The sequence below is a fragment of the Anolis sagrei genome, chromosome 2, assembly GCF_037176765.1.
Source record: "Anolis sagrei isolate rAnoSag1 chromosome 2, rAnoSag1.mat, whole genome shotgun sequence".
Taxonomy (NCBI): Eukaryota; Metazoa; Chordata; class Lepidosauria; order Squamata; family Dactyloidae; genus Anolis; species Anolis sagrei.
Genome location: NC_090022.1, coordinates 278,406,197 through 278,426,994, shown reverse-complemented (window position 1 = coordinate 278,426,994; position 20,798 = coordinate 278,406,197). Strand labels below are relative to the sequence as shown.

Genomic DNA, 20,798 nt, shown 5'->3' with positions numbered 1-20,798 from the left:
CATATATAGCGCCTCCGTTAAAGTCAGATCCATTCTCATAGTCATTGTGCCGTTCCTATGTTCAGTTACCGTCTTCCTTAGTTAGTTGCATTGCTTAGCCGAACGCTTGTTCGTAAAGCCAGGTCTTGACCATTCTCCGAAACGCCAGCAACGAAGGTGCCTGTCTGATGTCAGCTGGCAAGGTATTCCATAGCCGAGGGGCCACCACTGAGAAGGCCCTGTCTCTCGTCCCCGCCAAGCGTACCTGTGACGCAGGCGGGATCGAGAGCAGGGCCTCCCCAGATGATCTTAATGTTCTAGTCGGTTCGTAGGCGGAAATGCGTTCGGAGAGGTAAGCGGGGCCAGAACCGTTTAGGGCTTTATAGGCTAAGGCCAGCACCTTGAATTGAGCCCGGTAGCGGATTGGCAGCCAGTGGAGCTGGCTCAACAGAGGAGTGGTGTGCTCCCTGAGTGCCGCTCCAGTTAGCAACCTGGCTGCCGAGCGCTGGACCATCTGAAGCTTCCGGGCTGTCTTCAAGGGCAACCCCACGTAGAGCGCGTTGCAGTAATCAATCCGGGATGTGACCAGAGCGTGGACCACCGTGGCCAAGTCCGACTTCCCAAGGTACGGGCGCAGCTGGCGCACAAGTTTGAGTTGTGCAAATGCTCCCCTGGACACCGCCGAAACCTGGGGTTCCAAGCTTAGCGAGGAGTCCAGGATCACACCCAAGCTGCGAACCTGCGTCTTCAGGGGGAGTGTAACCCCGTCCAACACAGGCTGTAACCCTATACCCTGTTCGGCCTTCCGACTGACCAGGAGTGCCTCTGTCTTATCTGGATTCAATTTCAATTTGTTCGCCCTCATCCAGTCCGATACAGTGGCCAAGCAACGGTTCAGGACCTGAACAGCCTCCTTAGTAGTAGGTGGGAAGGAGTGACAGAGTTGGACGTCATCTGCGTACAGATAACACCGCACCCCGAAACTCCGGATGATCTCTCCCAACGGCTTCATGTAGATGTTAAATAACATGGGGGACAATATTGAGCCCTGCGGGACCCCACAAGTCAATGGTTGTGGGGTAGAGCAGTTGTCCCCCAGCAACACCTTCTGAGTACGATCCTCTAGGAAGGACCTGAGCCACTGCAGAGCAGTGCCACCAAGGCCCATTCCCGCGAGGCGTCTCAGAAGGATACCGTGGTCGACGGTATCGAAGGCCGCTGAGAGGTCCAGCAGAACTAACAGGGACACACTCCCCCTGTCTAGCTCCCTGCGCAGATCATCCACCAAGGCGACCAAGGCTGTCTCGGTACCATGTCCCGGCCTGAAACCAGACTGTGCCGGATCTAGATAATCAGTGTCTACCAAGAATGTCTGGAGTTGTGAGGCCACCACACGTTCCAGGACTTTGCCCAAGAAGGGAAGATTGGAAACAGGCCGAAAGTTGACGAATTGAGTGGGATCCAGTGATGGTTTCTTCAACAGCGGTTTTATCACAGCTTGTTTTAAGCTGGCTGGAATTTTGCCTTCCCGAAGGGAGGCATTAACCACCACCTCCACCCACTCGGCCAATCCCCCTCTGGCCTCCTTTAGAAGCCAGGATGGGCAGGGGTCTAGGATGCATGTGGTAGCCCTCATTCCTCCAAGCATCTTGTCCACATCCTCAGGTTTCACCAATTGAAATGAATCCAACGAAATCGGATAAGCAGATGCTCGTGTTACATCCTCTGAGACTGCCGTTAACATGGTGTCCAGGTCGGAACGGATCGAAGCGACTTTGTCCGTAAAGAACCGAGCAAAAGCTTCACAGCGGGCCGTCGAGTTGTCAGGGTTCCCATCCGACTTGGTGGGATTTAATAGACCTCTGACAACTCGAAACAGCTCAGCCGGACGGTTCTTTGCGGACGCAATATTGGCCGCAAAGAAAGATTTCTTTGCCGCCTTTATTGCCACGGCATATGCCCTGAGAAGGGCGACATACCGTGTTCGATTTGACTCGCTCGGGTCCGAACGCCACACGCGCTCTAGTCTCCTCTTCCTTCGCTTCATTGCTGCCAGCTCCTCGGTGAACCAAGGAGCTGGTTTAGCTCGGCTACTTGAGAGGGGACGTTCCGGAGCAATCGTGTCTATTGCCCTAGTCATCTCCCTATTCCAGTGAGACACCAGGGCATCAACAGGATCACCAACCAAGGAAGCGGGAAAATCCCCAAGAGCCGTCAGGAATCCATTCGGATCCATAAGCCTCCTGGGGCGGACCAACTTAATGGGTCCCCCACCTCTGCAGAGGTTGGGAGGTGCAGTAAGTCTAAAGCTGACCAGATAGTGGTCGGTCCATGACAACGGAGAGATGGATAACTCCTCAACACCGCCACTCTGCTCCCATCCCTGACAGAAAACCAAGTCCAATGTGTGTCCAGCACTGTGAGTGGGGCCAGATATCTGTTGGGACAGCCCCATGGTTGCCATGGAAGACATGAAGTCCTGAGCCGCTCCTACTAGGGTAGTCTCAGCATGTACATTGAAGTCCCCCAGCACAAGGAGCCGTTGGGACTCCAATGCCAGGCCCGAGACCACCCCTGCTAGCTCAGGTAGGGAGACCGTAGTGCAGCGAGGTGGGCGGTACACTAACAGAATCCCTATTCTGTCCCGGTCACCCACCTTCAGGTAGACACATTCAAAATTAGTTGACTGCGGGATGGGGCCTCTGGTCAGGGGAATGGAATTCTTATAGACAACCGCAACTCCGCCTCCCTGCCCTCCAGGTCTCGACTGGTACTGTACGGAGAAGCCTAGTGGACAAAGCTGGGTCAAATTTACTCCTCCGGCTTCGTCCAACCAGGTCTCCGTAATGCACGCCAGATCTGCCCGCTCCTCCAGAATTATATCTTGGATGAAAGATGTTTTTCCGTTGACAGATCTGGCGTTCAGCAGTACCAGCTTCAACCCAGAGGGACCGCTATCCTTGGTACACCCACTTACCATGTCAGGAGACCGATTACAAGTTCTTAAATTTCTTTTTCTATCCCTAGGCCGAATTTGAGTTATTTTAAATTTTCCGTTATCTCTAGGCCGAATTAGCGGTCTCCCTTTCCCGCATCTCTGCCTCCCCGTTATGGTTTCTATGGGGACCCCTCGGCCAATGGAATACCTCTCCTCGTCCATATTGCACTTCAATTTTGTGGCTTCATCCCATAGTTCTTTCCAGATTATTTGTTTCAATGACTTCTCTTTATGCCATACAACCTCCTTCCAGTCCTTTCCTAACCTTGCAATGCTATTTCTATGATCTAGCCCCCCACTCCACTCTCTGTTCCCTTCCCAGTTTATCAACAATGTTGTTAACAAATACCAAAGGATGAGAGCCGACATGGATAACAGCGATGGGGCAACGTTGGTACAAGTTACTGGCTTCAAGTATTAGCAGATGTTAAAGTGCAAGATGCAATAAAGTGCTTTGATCTAACCCGTTGGTAATAATTAAAGTGCTGTAATGGAGGTTAATGGGATTAAAGTGCGAGAGTTTAAAGTGCACTCAGCAATTGAAGTGACAAGGTCTAAAGTGCAGGTTACACCTAGTGGCTTAAGTGCTGGCAGATGGAGAATTAGCAACGTTGGCCAAGATGGTCATAATAATAATGTAACAGCAGTACAACAAGATTTAACCCCCCTCCCCCCTATACAACAGACATAGGGCAGAGTCAAGGGTGGAGATCTTATGAAAGTCTTATGAAAGACGATAGAGTTTTACAAGAAAAGGTAAATAAAGGCCCCAATGGCTACTAGAGTCTGACGCTAGTTGATAACGTTTCTTCCGGAGTGGAGGCGATAGGTGAAGGATGACAATAAAAGATGGTATCTCAAAGAGGCGGTTGATGGAAACTTTGTAACAGCAGCTATGTCCAAAAAATGATTCCAACCAACCAGCGATGGACTTACAGTCTCAATGTGGTAGTATCCTTTAGCTATGAATCGCTCAGTAGATGGAAAAGCTGGCGCGTTGGTGAGAAGGCCCGATGGAAAGCCGATGCGCCGAACGGCAGCTGGCGCGCTCCAAAGGCCAGCGCGCCGGAAGCAGGCGGGACGCGCGCTGGAGCAGGAGGTCTTCACTCAAAGGCCGCCCGAGTCCTCCAAACAATGGCGGCCAGGGCCTTCCGGCAAGGTGGAAACGCCGGCGCGTCGGCAGGGAGGCTCCGCGGAGGTCCCACTGGGGAAGTCGGTACTCCACGCCGAGGTCGGCGCCCCAGGGCCAGCCGGCGTGTTCGTAGGCCGGCACGTCGGAGAGCCGGCGCCCGGCAGGAAGGTTCTCACCCAGCGGCCGCCCCAGTCCTCCAGGCAATGGCGGCCAAGGTCCTCCAAGCAGAAGAAGCAGGAGGGCGCCGGCGCTGGCGCCGAGGACAACGGAGCAGCCAAGCCAAGCGCCAAAAAGCGGGCGCCGACAGAACACCACGGGCGAAGATCCCGCAACCCAGGGAGGATCGGCCCCCGGCCAGGAGCAGGAGCAGGAGCAATAGCGCGGCTGGCCGGAGCACGGGTAGCCCGGCGGCCGCGGAGGCCAGGGCCCAGAGGCAGGCGGAGGCCAAAGCAGCAGGCAGCCAGCACCGGAGCCAAAGCAGCAACAGGGGGACCGACAAGGCAGCCCACCAGAGATTGTAAGTCCAGTCCGTGGGAAATCAACGACTTAGGTGGTCAGGCTATTAGCGGTCAGGTGGCCGGGAGGGAACGCTCTTGCCAGGCCAGGATGGAAATGGCCTCGGCGTTCTACCTCTCCTCTTCCTCTCTCTTAGCTTCCCTTCTTCAGTAAAACCCACCAAAAGGCCCCCCGAGGGCTCCTTCGAGTCCTCGGGTTGCCAGTGGGGTTGGTTGGTAATCGGGGAAGCTCCGGATGGTAAGGATTAGGGAGGTGGATTGAGAATCTCACCAGACCGCTCCGTAGGTCAGCTGTTGCCTCTCCGCCATCTTAACCGGAAGTTCTAAAAATGGAAGCGATAACGCAAGCCGAGGCAATTAAGATAGTAATTGATGACTAGGTAGGCTGCTGTAAAGGGTGATCCGGTGAGTTGGAGACAACTTTAGCGCGATGGAACACACACGCTGTAGGTAAACACAAGCGTTGCAGAAAGTCGACAGGCCACAGGTCGCAACAAGATGGAACACGAGTGGAGCAGCAGCCTGGAGTAAAACACACGATGAAATGCTGGAGCAGCCACACAACAGGAGCAGCAACGCAACTTGGAGCAGCAACACAACTTGGAGCAGCAACACAACGCTGGAGCCGGGATTACCTTCAGGCTACAATTACCTTCAGGCTCTTTATATAAGGAGCATATACCTGAACTATTTTAGCTGGCTTGCACCTATAGTAAATAACATTATAAAAAAATTATGCTTAATATTTTCTGCACAGTAGACAACATTTTCTGAACAATTTCTGCTCAGAAAATGTTTTTTCTGGGCAAAAATACTAAATGTAAATGTTTATAGAATAAATCCTGAATTCTACATAGCCCTCAAAACCCACCATTTTCAAGCACCTTTTCACAGCAGAATAATTACTGCTTGAGAACAAATTAGTGAACAAATGCATTTCTAGTTATAGATCCTGATCTTACTTCTGTCTCTACTTATCATAACACAAAACAAAAACATATCATCAGTGGGACTTTGTTAACCAGAAAAGTGTAGATAACTGCAGCACAATCAACCACTTACCAAGTTAGTAAGATCTTAAATTTTTGCCAACACAAAGAGTTTGTAAAGTATGATGAAGCTGACATTTCATGCCAGAATAACTCATGTTTTATAAGAAAAAAATCTGGGAATGTATAAACTGGGTGCAATTTTAAAGTAATCAATGTTGCTTGATGCTATTGTTAAGTCTATGTTGTTCATCATCAACATATCAGTTTATAGTGGGATAAATAGTCTCTAATCAATAAAATCCTCTTCCAACATTTATTTGTTGGTCTTCATTCTCACAGGATTCAGTCTCACGGGATTGGTCTCACAGGATTTCTTCTTGTTTATTTTAGAGTTACAGAATTTGAACATGCTTTTGAAATTCCCAAAGTGAAAATCAGACCAACCCCCAGAATGAAAATCAGGTCAATCCAGCCCAGAGTCCTGTCTCAGTTTATAAAGTGCATGAATATTGTTACATATTTCAGTAGTCTATAAACTTTATAGCATAATATATTTCAGGAGATTAAAATAGTACATCTTTAATAGCCATTGTTGCAGTTGTTGCTGAGATTTTACCTCCTGAATCCTTTAGATCTTAAAAAAGGGGGAGGGTATGTTATACATTTGAAGACATACTGAAAAATCCCTGTTGCTTCTGAGTATGTTCAAAGCCCAGCACAAACACAGAGACCCTCTAGTTCTCAATTTGGCATGAAGTAAGATATGTCCTTTCAACTTGTCTGCAATGCATGAAGAAATTTGTACAGGTTAGGGACTGGTCTTGGATTGGGGAGGCAATTGCTGCAGAAATTTGTAATTATTGACAGCACATTTCAAAATGTTTGGGACACTGGTGTGTTTGTTAATCTTTAAAATTCCACAGGACTTCTTGTTTGGTTCTGCTTCATTGATCCTAATTCAATTAGCATTCCAAGATTCTGCGACTTATTCTCTGTCCCTGATCTTTTCTTGCTTAATCTCTGCTTGAGATCTTGTATTAATTGAGCATCCTGTTTATAAACATAAGAACACTCAGAGCAGATCAGACCATGATTGCTGTTTAACAGAGATGTGAAGAATGCTCACAAATACCTTCATCTTCAGCAAGAAAGAACATCTTGAGCATTGAAACAGACCATTGAGAAAATTTGTAGCCATTATCAGATTTTTTTTAAAAATGATAATTCATTTTTGTGAAAATATTGATCCAGACATGGATGTGAGTTCCCTCATAAAATAGCACTGACTCAAAACAATATATTTTGCAAAAATATTATTGTCTTGAAAGTACAATAAAAATGCACAAAATCTCACATATTGGACAGAAAACCTTTGAAATCCTTCATTCTCTCATGTAATAATGAAATATGTGATTTGAGATTTGTGATATGTGATTTGAGATTTCTGATTTGAGCAGAAAAAAAGGAAAATGTGGGCTTTGGAAAAATTGGTTTGGTTCATATTTTGATTGCATATTCCAGCATGGCAAGGGGTTGGACTGGATGGTCCTTGTGGTCTCTCCAATTATGTAATTCTATGGTAAGGGTTTGCCAAGTATTCACTTACAGAATCATATATATGAATATATTCATGAAGCCCAGACAAGCTTAGATTCAATATGTGTATTCTTTTGAGCAGCAAAATATACAGAGGATTTTGAGACCTAGTTGCATTGAGAGCTCTAATTATATTTAAGGAAATATGAGTGAAATTTCCCTTCAGATTTTGTTGCTTAATATGGGGACCTGAGAGGGTAGGTTTGTTATGTGGAGCCCTGATCCATCTTCACCTTTTAGAAGAACACATGAAGCACGCAAGAAAAAAAATCAGGGCATTCCCCTTCAAAACATGACTTCTTTTGTTTCAGATAAATGCAAGGTTCCAGATCCACCATATCAGCCCCAAGTCATTGTTGTTTCTGACTCAGAAGTTGCACTGACATGGAAACCAGGACCTAGTGAAGGAAGTTCTCCAATTCAGTACTACACTGTGGAATTTATCAGGTGATCTTGTTTATGGGATCTGCATGTAAGACAACATGGATTCATGTGAACTGACAACTGATTCATAAAGTTATCATCAGGAGCTAAGTTTCTCTCGGCTCCAAAATTTTCTGGATGAAACTGCTTATTTTAGTCTATCTACAGGCTTCAGTAGATGACCTATGCCATGATCAGGATGGTTGGATAATGGACTAGGTTGTGCTGGACCTGCCAGTGGGTTTTTGTACCATCAGCCATGCTGCCATTTGGGAGTGGGTCAAGAAGATAGGGTTGGATGCATGGTGGCACAGTGGCTTAGGTGGGTCCTCACAATGCTTTCCATGTGCTTCTTCCTGAAAAACAGAAAGAGCCCCTTTTCTGTGGCATCTCTACCACACCCAACCTTTGCAAGGTCCTGAACATCTTTCAGAAACATCCCCAAACCATTTATTGGCTTCTTCTTTTCAGTAGCTTGGAGCTGAGGCTTAAAATAATCAGTTATAGTTTAGCTTTTTTCCAACCTCTTGCCCTCCACAATTTCATCAGAAGTTTTTCAACTGCCATAGTGTGGTGATTGTTAAAGGTATGTGATGGAGGTACTCCAAGACTCTTTTATTGTATTTCATCTGATGTGTTTTTTTCTGACTCATTTCCTTGGCTGTCATTGCAAATCCACCCTCTCTTCATCTCAGGGCACATCAATTGTGTCAATTGAGAACTCCCACACATACACACCTTTATATTCCATTGTGTGTCAGTTCTCTTGTTCTCTATTTGGATGCTTGATAATACATTTTGACTATTTAAAAAAAATCATTTTTAAACTGACATAGTAATTAGGATATCCTGGGAAATTTCAGCTTTCTTCCCATTGTACAACTGCCCCAACTATTTTGATATCTCCGTGATCTTATATATAATTACACAAATGCAAAAATCTGTATTTCACTTCTGTTTTAAAAATGGTTTGCCTAAGATAGCTACGTTTTAATTTTAATGTTAGGATGTGTTCCTTCTTACTTTAAAACATGTCCTTAAAAAAAATAAAGCCCAAAGCTCTCTTGATTTAGGAACTCCATATAAAATTTCAGTAAATCACTTCTGATCCAATCTAAAGGCAGGCCTCCATTATGTTCCTACATGACATACTCTTTCCTTTTTCATCTGGTAGTTTCCTTTCTAGTGACTCAACTTCATCCGGCTTTAATACATTTTTAGGTTTGCAATTGAATTCATCCAAATGTTTTAAAACTTTTGGTTTGTGTAACTACATTCTGAAACTTGCATTTTCCCATGACCCAAGGCAGCATCATGATTTAGAAGCCAAGAAACTGTACAGTAAATATATTTTCCTGAACTAACCATCTCTGTAATGTGACTCATGGGCTTTCACTGTCTACAAGGATTCAACTGAATTACATGTGGGCCTTGTACCTTTGACCTCAGATCATCAGCCTGTGGGTCAGAAATTCATTGTATGCTTTAATATTGCATGAAATATCTCCCTATCCTGTTTTTGAAATACACTATAAAAAAGACAGACTCAAAGAGTATTTTGCAGAATGTTGTGGCAACAGAATAAGATTTGTGTCTAGGTCCAATTTTCAAAGCTATTTTGAGCCATAAACATGGGAACAGTTGCATCAGTACAGGATTGCCTGCCTACTCTAATGCGTGTATAAAATTCATATGCAAGAAAATTGTCCAATTTCTACTAGTAGAGAGATTATGCCAAAGAACACACACACAAAACTTCCCTGTTCAACAGACATAGGTGAAGATTGAACACCCCAGTCTACATTTTGTAATTTTACAAATCCATAGCAACATTGAAGGAATGCAATGAAACCCTGTTGCTGAATTGCAAAAATGTATAGACTTACTAGCCCCCTTCCACACATTGCTGTGGCCCAGTCTGTGTATATGTGTTTTCTATGTGTATATATTTGTATATATGTGTGTGTGTGTGTGTGTATGTATGTATATGTATGAGTGTGTGTTACATATATATATATATATATATATATATATATATATATATATATATATATATGTGGTGTAGTTACATATATATATATATGGTTATGCGCATGCGTTGTAATGCATTGTGTATTTTTTGGCTTTTTAAGTCCCTTCCATTGTGTTTTTCAGTATTTTTATGAGTGATGATCACTCTTGGGCCTGATAGGTGTATTGTGTCCAAATTTGGTGTCAGTTAGTCCAGTGGTTATTGAGTTATGTTAATCCCACAAATGAACATTACTTTTTTTATTTATATAGATTCACATCGGGGCACCAGTATGTTCCAGTATGCAATGTTTTTTTTCTGATCTGCATTTCACACTTTGATGCATGTTGGACACTCACTTCTACTGCATTCTGGCCTTTCGTAGTCCATGTCTACCTATTCAGACTGATGTACAGCAGTGCACATTGTGCATTGGTCTATGGTGCATCAGTCACTTCAGTCCCCAACATTGCAGACTCTAAGTAAAAAAATCAATATTGCAAAGCTGCTCAGCCCAGTTTGATGCACTCATAAGGCCATTTAAAAAAACATAAATCCCAAGCAGAATGCCAGCTATAATATCTAATTGTTCATAAAGTGCCTTCAGAGATGATGGGATTCTGAGGTAGATGTATAGTTTTAAAATATATTTTAATATTTCTGTTTTTAATGACACAAAGGGTTTAATTGTTGTTTAATTTTATATTCATATTGTAATGCATTTGCAATGTTTAATCCGTATTGTGCCATATTTATTGTTAGCCGCCTTGAATTCCTATATTGGGAGAAAGGCAGGATAAAATATAAGCTAAATAAATAAATAAATAAATAAATAAATAAATAGACAAACCTAGCAGGAGACAAGCCAGAGATGGAGAAATTCTGTATGTTCATGACATCCTAGCAGTTTGCTCTTAAAGGAGTTTAATTGATATACAGTGGCAGACTTTTTCTTTGTATTGAAATTATTTGTGTGCAACACTCGTGCATTACCTGGGGAGTGATACGTATGCTGAGTAGATTAAGGAGCAGTAATTTTACAAACATTATTTAAATACAGTAAACATATTTAAAACACTTGCAAAAGATTAAAAATACAGTACAGTACTTCATATGCACACTATTGCTGTATAATCAAAGTTCAAAGGCGTGCCGGAACAACAACAACAACAACAACAACAACAACAACAACAACAACAAAACCTTACCTAACAGTGAAAAGAGACTAGGGAAAGGGCCAACTGAAATTAGACCTTTTCTTTCTACTCCTTCATGTCTTGGCCATTTCCTGTGTTGATTATTGTAATTTTTCTGTGAGTAGCCTTCTATTATCTCACTGTAGTTCTCTGGTTTCCATTCAACATTCTGCTGCTGAGATGATCTTTTGAGCTCATGGTTTTGATCATGTTACCTCGCTTTTGCTGCTTCTTCCTTGGTAACAAGTTTTGTGAAGTCTTGGCACTGCTTTTTCCTCTCCTTTGCCTCAGTTTGCCCTGTTTATAGGCCTTCCCAATAGTGTAGAAACCTTCCTTTGTATTAGTTTTTGAGTGGAGCTTAAAATTCTCAGGGGCCAATCTTAGTTGGTCTATTCCATTTCCCTGCATAGAGCTCTCTTGCTGGACTCCTCCCTTTTCTACAGTCACTAGAGGCTTGGGGTATTGTCTGGTACTCCTAGGTCAAGCAATCCAAAAACAGGCATTCTTAGTATCTGCTGCATTTAGTAGTAGTATTATATCACCAGTCCAAAACACAACAGAACCTTATAACCAGCCTAAGCTTCACAGGAAAGAAGATTAAGACAATTTATAAACCATCGCTTTGCAGCAGATGCAGAAGATCCCAGAAAGATGACTGACTGCAACCAGCGAAATCTCCTTTTGTGATGTATTGTTTTAAGCTTATTAATTTATTTACTTACCATATTTATATACCGCCTTTCTCAGCCTGAAGGCAACTCAAGGCAGTTTACAATCAGCATAATTCAATGCCCCCAACAACATACCTTATGATAGCCCCAGGTGGAGTTAACTCTTTATTCATCCTGTTTTCAGTAAACTCATTTTGGTTATCTTTTCACCTTGCCTAAAGTGCCTCTGTCTGCTAAGGGTCTTAATCTTAACAGAAGGTATCAGATATCCCCTGAATAAAACCAGACAATATAGTTTTCCCAAAGGCTCGGGCATGCCATCACAAGTTTCATTTTTAATGGTCCAAAGCCTATATAACCTAGTTCCCCATTATCTTTCAGTTTTCATTTCTTTTGACAGACTTGTTTAAGGTTTGTATTGAAGGTCTGAGTTTGCAGGCTGCTTGCCTTTTTTCAAAAAGAGACTTTGATGCTCCTAGTAAAGGTGGGCAACATGTAGCCTGCCAAAACCAGAAAGGCAGCTGACATCTGAGGATGGACCTCCTCCCCACAACCTTTTCCAATCCCTCCCCAAGGTCTTCACTCAAATGTCAACAGTTATTTCTCCTTTCTTTGTGAAGGGAGGACAGAGCAATCAAGTTGTTTTTCACTCTGCACAGAGAAGAGAAATCTTTTGCTACATGGAGGAGCAATTTTTGAAATCCTCCTTGAGTTGATGTACACTTTGCCTGAGTAAAGACAGAAAATTCAGAACTGTTTCACATACAGGTTGAACATCACTTGTCTGGAAATCTATAGCAGTCCACGTGGATGGCCGAGACAGTGACCTCTGCAATTTGTGTACACACATTTGGTTTCAGACACAAAATGATTAAACAAACATAGTGTACAAAATTTCTTTCAGGCTAAACTCATAACATGTGCAGGTATATGAACCATAAATAAATGTAGCATCAAAACTTTGGTTCCATAACCAAGATACCTCATTATGTACATACTATATATACAAATACAGGTATTCCAAACTCTGAAAAAATCCAAAGTGATTCTGGTCCCAAGCCAACTGGAGAAGGAATGCTCAAGCTGTATAAGCATTTTCAATACTGCAAATTTCTCCAGGTCTCCATTAATACTTGGAGACTTCCTTTCTGTCCAAGGAAGGAATATTTCCTATGGAAATAGCTTTCTGCATAAAACAGCAGATCTGTAGAGATGTTTATGGTATTTTTCATGTTGGAGAGCAAAAACACTTCCCTAATATATTGAACAGCATCTCAAATTGTGAGTGCCTTCAAATAGCTATATCCTTCCTGTTCCAGTGTGCATAAAAGTGGTGTGTGTTATACACACAACATCATTTCTAATGGAGAAAAACCATTCACCCATAAAAACTAACACTGCCAAGGAACATATGCTTTTAATTATGAAAAACAGAAGCTTTCAGTCTGGATCAAAATTAACATACATACTCACGTATAAGTCGACTTCATGTGTAAACCAATGATACAGATTTTGATATGAGGGATATTCCTAGGAAAAGGGAAAGCACCAGCATCACCTCAATGGGTCAGTAGATCCTGACTGCCCCTACCATTTTCCCACAGAGGGATTGACAAAGACCAGAAGAGGTGCCATGGTGGAGAGAGTAGAGGGTCAGTGTACCTTGTAGGGCATACTAAGCTCTTACTCCTCACCACTCCAACTCAGTGGTGGTTCCTTTATATATATATCTATAAGAGTTAAGGTATTGTACTTACACTGACACTTGAGACTTCATCACTTGGGCAAATTTGCCCACCCTACAACACTTTCAGTCCAGATCAAGGAAAGAGCCTTCTGGATCCCATCAAATAATGCACATCCAAACTGAGGCAAAAGAGGGAGCAAGGAGAACGTGCAAGGCTTCCCATGTTCTCATTGAGAAAAATGGATGGGAAGGTGGGTGGCGATGCTTCCACCCATGGGATAGGTAAGAGACGGTGCAGACAATCTCCTTGCTATAGCCCACAATGTTGACCTCAATGTGAGCAGGTTCTTAGATAATTGAGTCAGTTTTTTTGGATTGATTTTTTTGATTAAAAATTCTGGATATATGTGGAGCCCCCAATGGCACAGTGGGTTAAAGCACTGAGCTGCTGAGCTTGCTGACCGAAAGGTCACAGGTTTGAATCTGTGGATCAGCGTGAGCTCCCGCTGTTATCCCCAGCTTCTGCCAACCTAGCAGTTTGAAAACATGCAAATGTGAGTAGATCAATAGGTACCACTTTGGTGGGGAAGGTAAAAGTGCTCCATACAATCATGCTGGCTACATGACCTTGGAGGTGTCTACGAACAACGCTGGGTCTTTGGCTTAGAAATGGAGATGAGCACCAACCCCCAGAGTCGGACACGGTTGGACTTAACGTTAGGGGAAAAGCTTTACCTTTACCTTATACATAGGATAAATGTTCAGTACCCAGATATGTTCAGGTTAATAGGTTGTCCCCTTCTTTTTAGTGTGTGCCCAAAAAAGGCAACATGTTAGTGATTTTTTTTCTTGTAGAGCAGTCACTGAGGATTAAGACAAGACAGTGTTCTAAGGTTGAGTCATTCTTGGACTGTTGAATAGAGTCTTTTTTTCACTTTCAGAAGTGAACCCTGTTTTGTCCCCTGTGACTTGGCAATTTGGTTTCTCAGATTCACAAAGTACAGACCAACTTGGAAAGAAGAATCCCAAATTGCTTTCTTTTTAATCTCTGTGTCCTCCCTTCTTGCTCAATAGAAATGACCCTCAAATAACTAAATCACTCTTTCATTGCCCAATTTAAACATTACATAAGTCTATTTTGGCAGCACCTTTGAGCTCCAAATGGACACTACTTGAAATGTACTTGGAAAAATTGTGCTATTATTTTTATAAAAATAATGCCAGAGCTGTTTGCAGCCAGGGCTTTATTTAAAAAAACAGGAGATCTAGATCCTGAAGGTCATTTCCTGTCATAAATTGTACAATGACATCCAAGAAGGGGGTGAGGGAAACAGCACTTTAATCTTATCTTTTGAAATCAGTTCAGGGCTTTTAATGTTCCTATCCTTTTAAAAGGAAGTCTTATGTACAACAATGTGTGAGGCAGTCTTTCTCAAACACATGGAATAGTATGAGGAATCGCCTTTCAGAAGGAGACAGTTGAGACTCTCTCCTGCTGGCTGCCTTTGAACTTTTTGAGTAATCAGCAATTTTCATATGTTGTGCTGGAAACATTTGTTTTTGTGCTACAACTCCCAGAATCCCTGAGCCAACAGGGGACTTTCTGAAATTTCACATTCAAAATTGAACTTAGAGTGGTTAGTCTAGGAAACCTTGAATTCGTTAAAAGATTTGGCCCAAGATCTTTGAAAACCCTAATAACTGCTGGGATTGTTCGATGACCAATGACAATAATATGGAAGAATGTTGTGATTATACCTTCCTGATTATTTTATGCTCAAAAGTGGAAATCCATCAACAGAAGATGACTGTTGGATGTATAATTTGGTTAAGATGCAAAACCTGACCATTTTGATTAAACAATGAAAGTTACGAAATTTTGTTTCATATTTAAAATATCATCACAGGCTGCTATTGGCGATTAGTTGATAATACTATAAGAAGTGGTATGTTAACCAAGTATGAAGGATAAATAAAATTATAATAATGTGTGTATCAGAGGAAATTGTGCAAAGAAACAGATATTACCATCATCTGGTTGTTTTGCAGGCCATGCCCTGTTTTATCTTTCCTGTCCTCTTTTTCTTTCTTGTGTGTGTTTTAGTACTTTGTGCTGGTATTTTTTATTATGTAGTATGCAATTTGCTTGTACTGTGTGTATTATTCCATGTTTGTTTTTTCTATTAAACATTTTTCCTTTTGTGTCTGTTTAATAAAGATATGTTTAAAAGCCTAATTGTATTTTATGCTATTTCTTTGTTCCAATCAGGCCTGATCTTGATACCAACTGGACAGTTATTAGAGAACAGATCCAGATGGACTCCATGGTCCTGAAGGGGCTAAGTCCAAACAACATGTACCAGTTTGCAGTCCGAGCAGCAAATTCATATGGAACCAGTCCACCCAGTGCTTCCAGTGACCCTATCAGAATGTTCAGTGAGTAAAAGACATTTCTTCCATTATTTGGTCCTAAAGCCAGTGGCTATTGGTGGCTTCCATGTTTTAAGAGATTGCCTTTAGGTGGAACTTCAACAGAACTGTATTGTGCATGCTCATACCTGGCAACTGTCCCAATTAATCCCCTGTCATCCCACTTTTTCAGCTGCTTTTAAAATGACATAGTCTCCTCCTTTTAATTCACCCATCAATCCTCAGTTTATTTCAGTGGATAACAATGGAATTCAAATTGCAAAAATAATTGGAACTCCATTAGCTATGTAGCAGGAGAGAGGAGGGGGAAGAATCATGCCCTTCTCAGTAAGTTCAAGTACAAGCAAACTGCTGCAGCATCCCCTAATGTGTGAGTTCCTCCTTTTCTTTTGTTATTTTGGCCACACTCTGCTGTTACTTGCTTACATGTCTGCTGGTTTCCATCTGTGAAATACTGGAGGGTATGAGTGCTGAATCTACTCTGGAGATAGAATGTAATGCTTGGATAGTTTGGACAATTTAGACACCACCATCCATTTTTTAACAGACCACCAGACATATTTTTAACAACCCATCTCTCCTTCTTCCTCTTCTTCCCCATCCTTGAATAAGGAAGTTTTGGCAGTTTCTATAAAAGCCAAGCCATGAGTGGAATTAAAAAAAGCTTCAGGCTAAAAACAGGTCCATGCTGTTCTTGTGCTATTGCAAACTTTTCATTTCTAGACATATCTGACTGTGTGTATGTGTGTGCATGTCAGCTTCATATGTAATTGATAAGCAACATCTTAAGGAGAAGTAACATTGACAAGCCTATTCTTCACCTCCTCATGCCATTCTTTAAAACGGAATTCTATATATTACATGCATAATTTAAAAGCTACCATAGGAAAAGACCAAAGTAAGGTTGTGATGCCATGAAAGACGGTTGGGGAATGCTTGCAGTTTCAAGCATTGACTCAAAACTGTCTTGGCTAATGGCATGAGTCAGTTTGTTTGGGGCTTTTGATCTAATGTTGCTGGAACCAAGGCTTGCTTTTGGGAGGGAATAATTCCTTACAAATTAGCTTTGTGACTTGGTGATGTCAAAGGAGTCTAAAAGTATCTTGATATGCTTTGAATGTGGTGTTGTTGGGTGAAGTTGGGTTAGAAATAAATATGAGAATAAGGGTCTTCTGCCAAAAACAACAGTCATATTTTGGGCTACTGTTCAGGTAAAGCAGAGAAATAGGAGCACTGTAATAATCCTGTGGTCAGATGATGAAAAAATTATATTTATGGGCTGCAAGTGTCAGAATCCACCAACAAGCATGGACACTAGCTGTGGATTTTGGGGACTGGCAGCATGGAAAAGTCACTCAAACTCTGGTTGTGACAATAGAATCTCTAATTCTGAAATGAAGAAAATGTTATGATGGGGTGCATCTACACTGTAGAATTAATGCAGTTTGACATCACTTTAATTGCCATAGCACAGTGGTGCCAAACTGCATTAATTCTACACTGTAGAATTAATGAAGTTTGCCAAAGAGTGCTGGTGCTTCACTACAATTCCCACAATTCTATAGCATTGAACCATGGCAGTTAAAATGGCATCACACTGCATTAATTCTATAATGTAAATGCACTCATGGATTGTTCTTATGAGCAAGACAACTCAGGGATAAGTATAGAGCATCTGAGACTCTAAAGAAACATGGAGGGGGGAAAGAATAACCGAGGTAAAAAATTTTATTTCATTTTTTAATATTCTGCCTTTCTCATTGAATGGAACCCATTTTGCATTGCTTGTTGAATTTGATGTAGTGGCTTATGTAGTGGCTTATTGATGTAGTGGCTTGATGTAGTGGCTTATTCAAATTGCCAAAGTACTCTAAGGTACTTTGATTGTGCTTTTCCTGCATGGCAGGGGGTTGGACTAGATGACCCATGTAGTGTCTCCCAACTCTATGGTTCTATGATTTTATGTCATAAATATGAAGCCCCAGAATGATTTGAGGCTTGCAAAGCATGCTAAAAACAGAAAAAAGGAGAACCCTGCCCTTGTTAGGAAGAATTAGATCAAAGAGGAGATAGCTTTACTTGGCAGCACTACTCAACCTTTAGACTCAAGTCCCATTGCTACACCTGAAGATCAGGTGTCAGTGGTGGCCGGAATGGCCTTCATACAGTTAAAACTTGTGTGCCAGCTGTGACTGTACCTCAAAAAGCCTGACTTGGCCACAGCAATCCATGCCTTAGTTACATTCAAAATGGACTACTATATAAAGCACTCTATGTGAGGCTGCCTTTGAAGGCAGTTCAGAAACTGCAGTTAGTGCAAAAATTGGCTGCCAGATTATTAACTGGGGCTAACTATAGGGAACATACTATGCCCCTACTAAAACGGCTCCACTGGCTTCCAACAATTTTCTGGGCTCAATTCAAGGTGCGGGTTATTACCTACAAAGCCCTATATGGTTCAGATCCAACCTATCTTCGAGACTGCATCTCCTTCAGTGAGCCAGCATGGACTTTGAGATTGGCAGGGGAAGCCCTTCTCTAGTCCCACAACCTTCTCAAGCCCAGTTGGTGGGGATGAGAGAGAGGGCCTACTCTGTAGTGGCTCCCTGGCTCTTGAATACCCCCCCCCAAAGAAATTAGGTTAGCCCCACCTTTGAATCCTTCCAATCCAGCCAAAAAACATGGATTTTTAAACAGGCTTTTGTCCTTGAGTAGGCTGAAATGGACTCATACGAGATCGGCACTTTGGCACTTTAGTTGTGAATTGATGGCAGCTAATTTTAACTATAGTCTGCGTTTTTAAATTGTGTTATTTTATTTTATTTTATGCATTGATAGCGGTTGCTTTATAACTTTATATGTAATATTGTTTTATACTCATGTGCCTTGTAAGCCACCCTGAGTCCCTTCTGGGAGATGGTGGCGGGATATAAATAAAGTTTATTATTATTATTTATTATTATTACTACTAGCAGAAGTAGACCCATTGAATCAGTTCCTGAATGATAAGTCAACACTTATATTGAAGAGGATGGAATCCCATTATTTCAGTTATTTTATTATAGATGGGACTAATATTTGGATTGAGGGCTTACTTTACTTTTAGTCTTCTCCCAACATGAGTAGAAAAGAAGGAAGGATGGATAGGTAGATGGATGGAAGGACTTGCAGACTAGAATTGGTAAAGACTTATTTAGAGACCATATAGGTCCATATTTTGGCTGTCACCAGTGGAATCGAGTATATTGTAACAACAATATCAGGACACACTGACTACTTCGTATGAAGGATGGGGAAGTTAACATGGGGATGCTGCTTTTCTTTTAGTTTAGTTCTAATCTCTGTTTAGACAGTTTACAAAAAGTCATAGTAGTCTTTTTGTGATGGACAATGATGAAAACAGAATCCCAAAGGACAGTATTAAACCTATATTCTGTTTATAAATTTGACTACTGGTATTATTTTAAAACACACACGCACACAACTACAATCTCCGTTTCATGACAGAACCTTTCATTTGCTTTGTTCCCGGTTGTCTTCCTTGGTTGCCTGTTTCATAGAAGCTTTTGGATTTTTTTGTTTATTGAAGTTTCTTGGGGTATAAATTTAACCTCTGAACAAAGTGTTTATGGAAACATCTTCAAGGTACAACATGCTCCCTGGGATTAGTAGCCTGGAGATCTTTACAGAAGGTCATCTGTATTGCTGGACATACTCACTTTCCACATCCTGTTTATCTGTAGGCACAAAATGTTTTGAATCCTTTTGTAACCAAAGATAAAATTATTTTGTTGTTCTCTTTTGAATATAATTATCTGCATTCTCAAACAGGAGACTCATGGCTTATGATGACAAATGTTTTGTTTATGTGGATATGGAGATAAATAGATATACAGAGTGATCTATAAAAAGAGATAAGCAGATAACTGTGATTTTTCAAAGCCAGAGTAACTAAGAAACATTACCCAGCTGGAGTGATACAGAAGTAGATTTCAATCCCATTCACTGCAATAGCAAGCCAATCCCCATGTAAAATTATTTATTTTGAATATGGGAGGAGCATTGGCCATTCAATTTTATGGTGAATACCAAAAGGCAACTCTTGAAAACTTGGATTATTAAGGAAATTTGCCTCTAAGAATAATTCTGGCTGTCATCACCTTGACATCCAAATACCTTAGATCTCGTCTAGATCAATAAACGAGATGCCGTGAGGTCATGGCTTATCACATTGGCGTTTGTCATCACGAAGCAAGTATTTGGTGAGATGCTGTTCCACATTGCAAATGAAATAGGACAGCAAAGAGTTCCCAGGTTCAAAGCCAATAAATGGAATTGAAGGCCAATAAATTACACACTGAATGGAAATAGAAGAGGTGGTGTTTCCACTCAGTTGTTGCCATTAAACAAAAATTCCTCGTATACACCAAGAGAGCTCAATTATTTTTCAAATGCAAGTGACATAAATGTGCAACATTGGCCTCGTAACAAAATGGTTTTGTAAGCTATTGATCGATATTCAGCTGCCACTTAATTAGCAACAGTAAGAGGTTTTCTCTGGTTCTTATTTATTTTAACGGGTTATTTGATGTAACCTAATCCTTGATTATTTGTAAAGAAGCTTTCTTGCTTTTTTCCCAATGACTCCCTGCAGGGTTTTCAGTTAATTATGGGCACAGGATTAGAGGGTTGGTAGAGCATCTTAAGTAGGCATCAGGTTCTTGCACACTAAAGAACTGCATTGTAATGAGATAGACCATGATTTCTACTCTTCATTGTTTGGGTTTTCATAAAAACACAATGGTTTGAACAACACTATATTAGCTACACATTATGGACTCGTGAGCTTTTCATCAGTTACATAAAATGCACTCCTATTCTCATAAGGGAATAGCAGAATATTTACAAATTCACAAGCTTCATTTAGACAAACAATGGTATATAAAGCTATTGTTTTATTGCATGCCATGATTGGGCAAATAAAATTTCAGAACAAGAACTAAGAACACTGTTGGGTATATAATAGGCTTGGGTCCAAATCAGTTTGAATGAAAATGATTTGTAATATTTGGTGGTCCATTTTATATAACCTCCAAAAAGAGAATGGGGAGGAGGGAGCTGCAAAGCCAGGCAAAACAGATTAAAGGAGCCAAATAGTATCTGTTCCT

General features: G+C 41.7%; 1 protein-coding gene across 2 annotated transcripts in view; it reads left to right on the top strand.

Moving 5' to 3' along the window:
• The window catches only part of EGFLAM (EGF like, fibronectin type III and laminin G domains), a 142,046-nt gene that overhangs the window by 71,904 nt on the left and 49,344 nt on the right, over window positions 1-20,798 (top strand). For both annotated transcript variants that reach the window (XM_060761410.2, XM_060761409.2), the window contains exons 6-7: window positions 7,524-7,659; window positions 15,470-15,636. In XM_060761410.2, coding sequence (XP_060617393.2) covers window positions 7,524-7,659; window positions 15,470-15,636 — 303 coding nt within the window. The remainder of the gene's footprint in view (window positions 1-7,523; window positions 7,660-15,469; window positions 15,637-20,798) is intronic.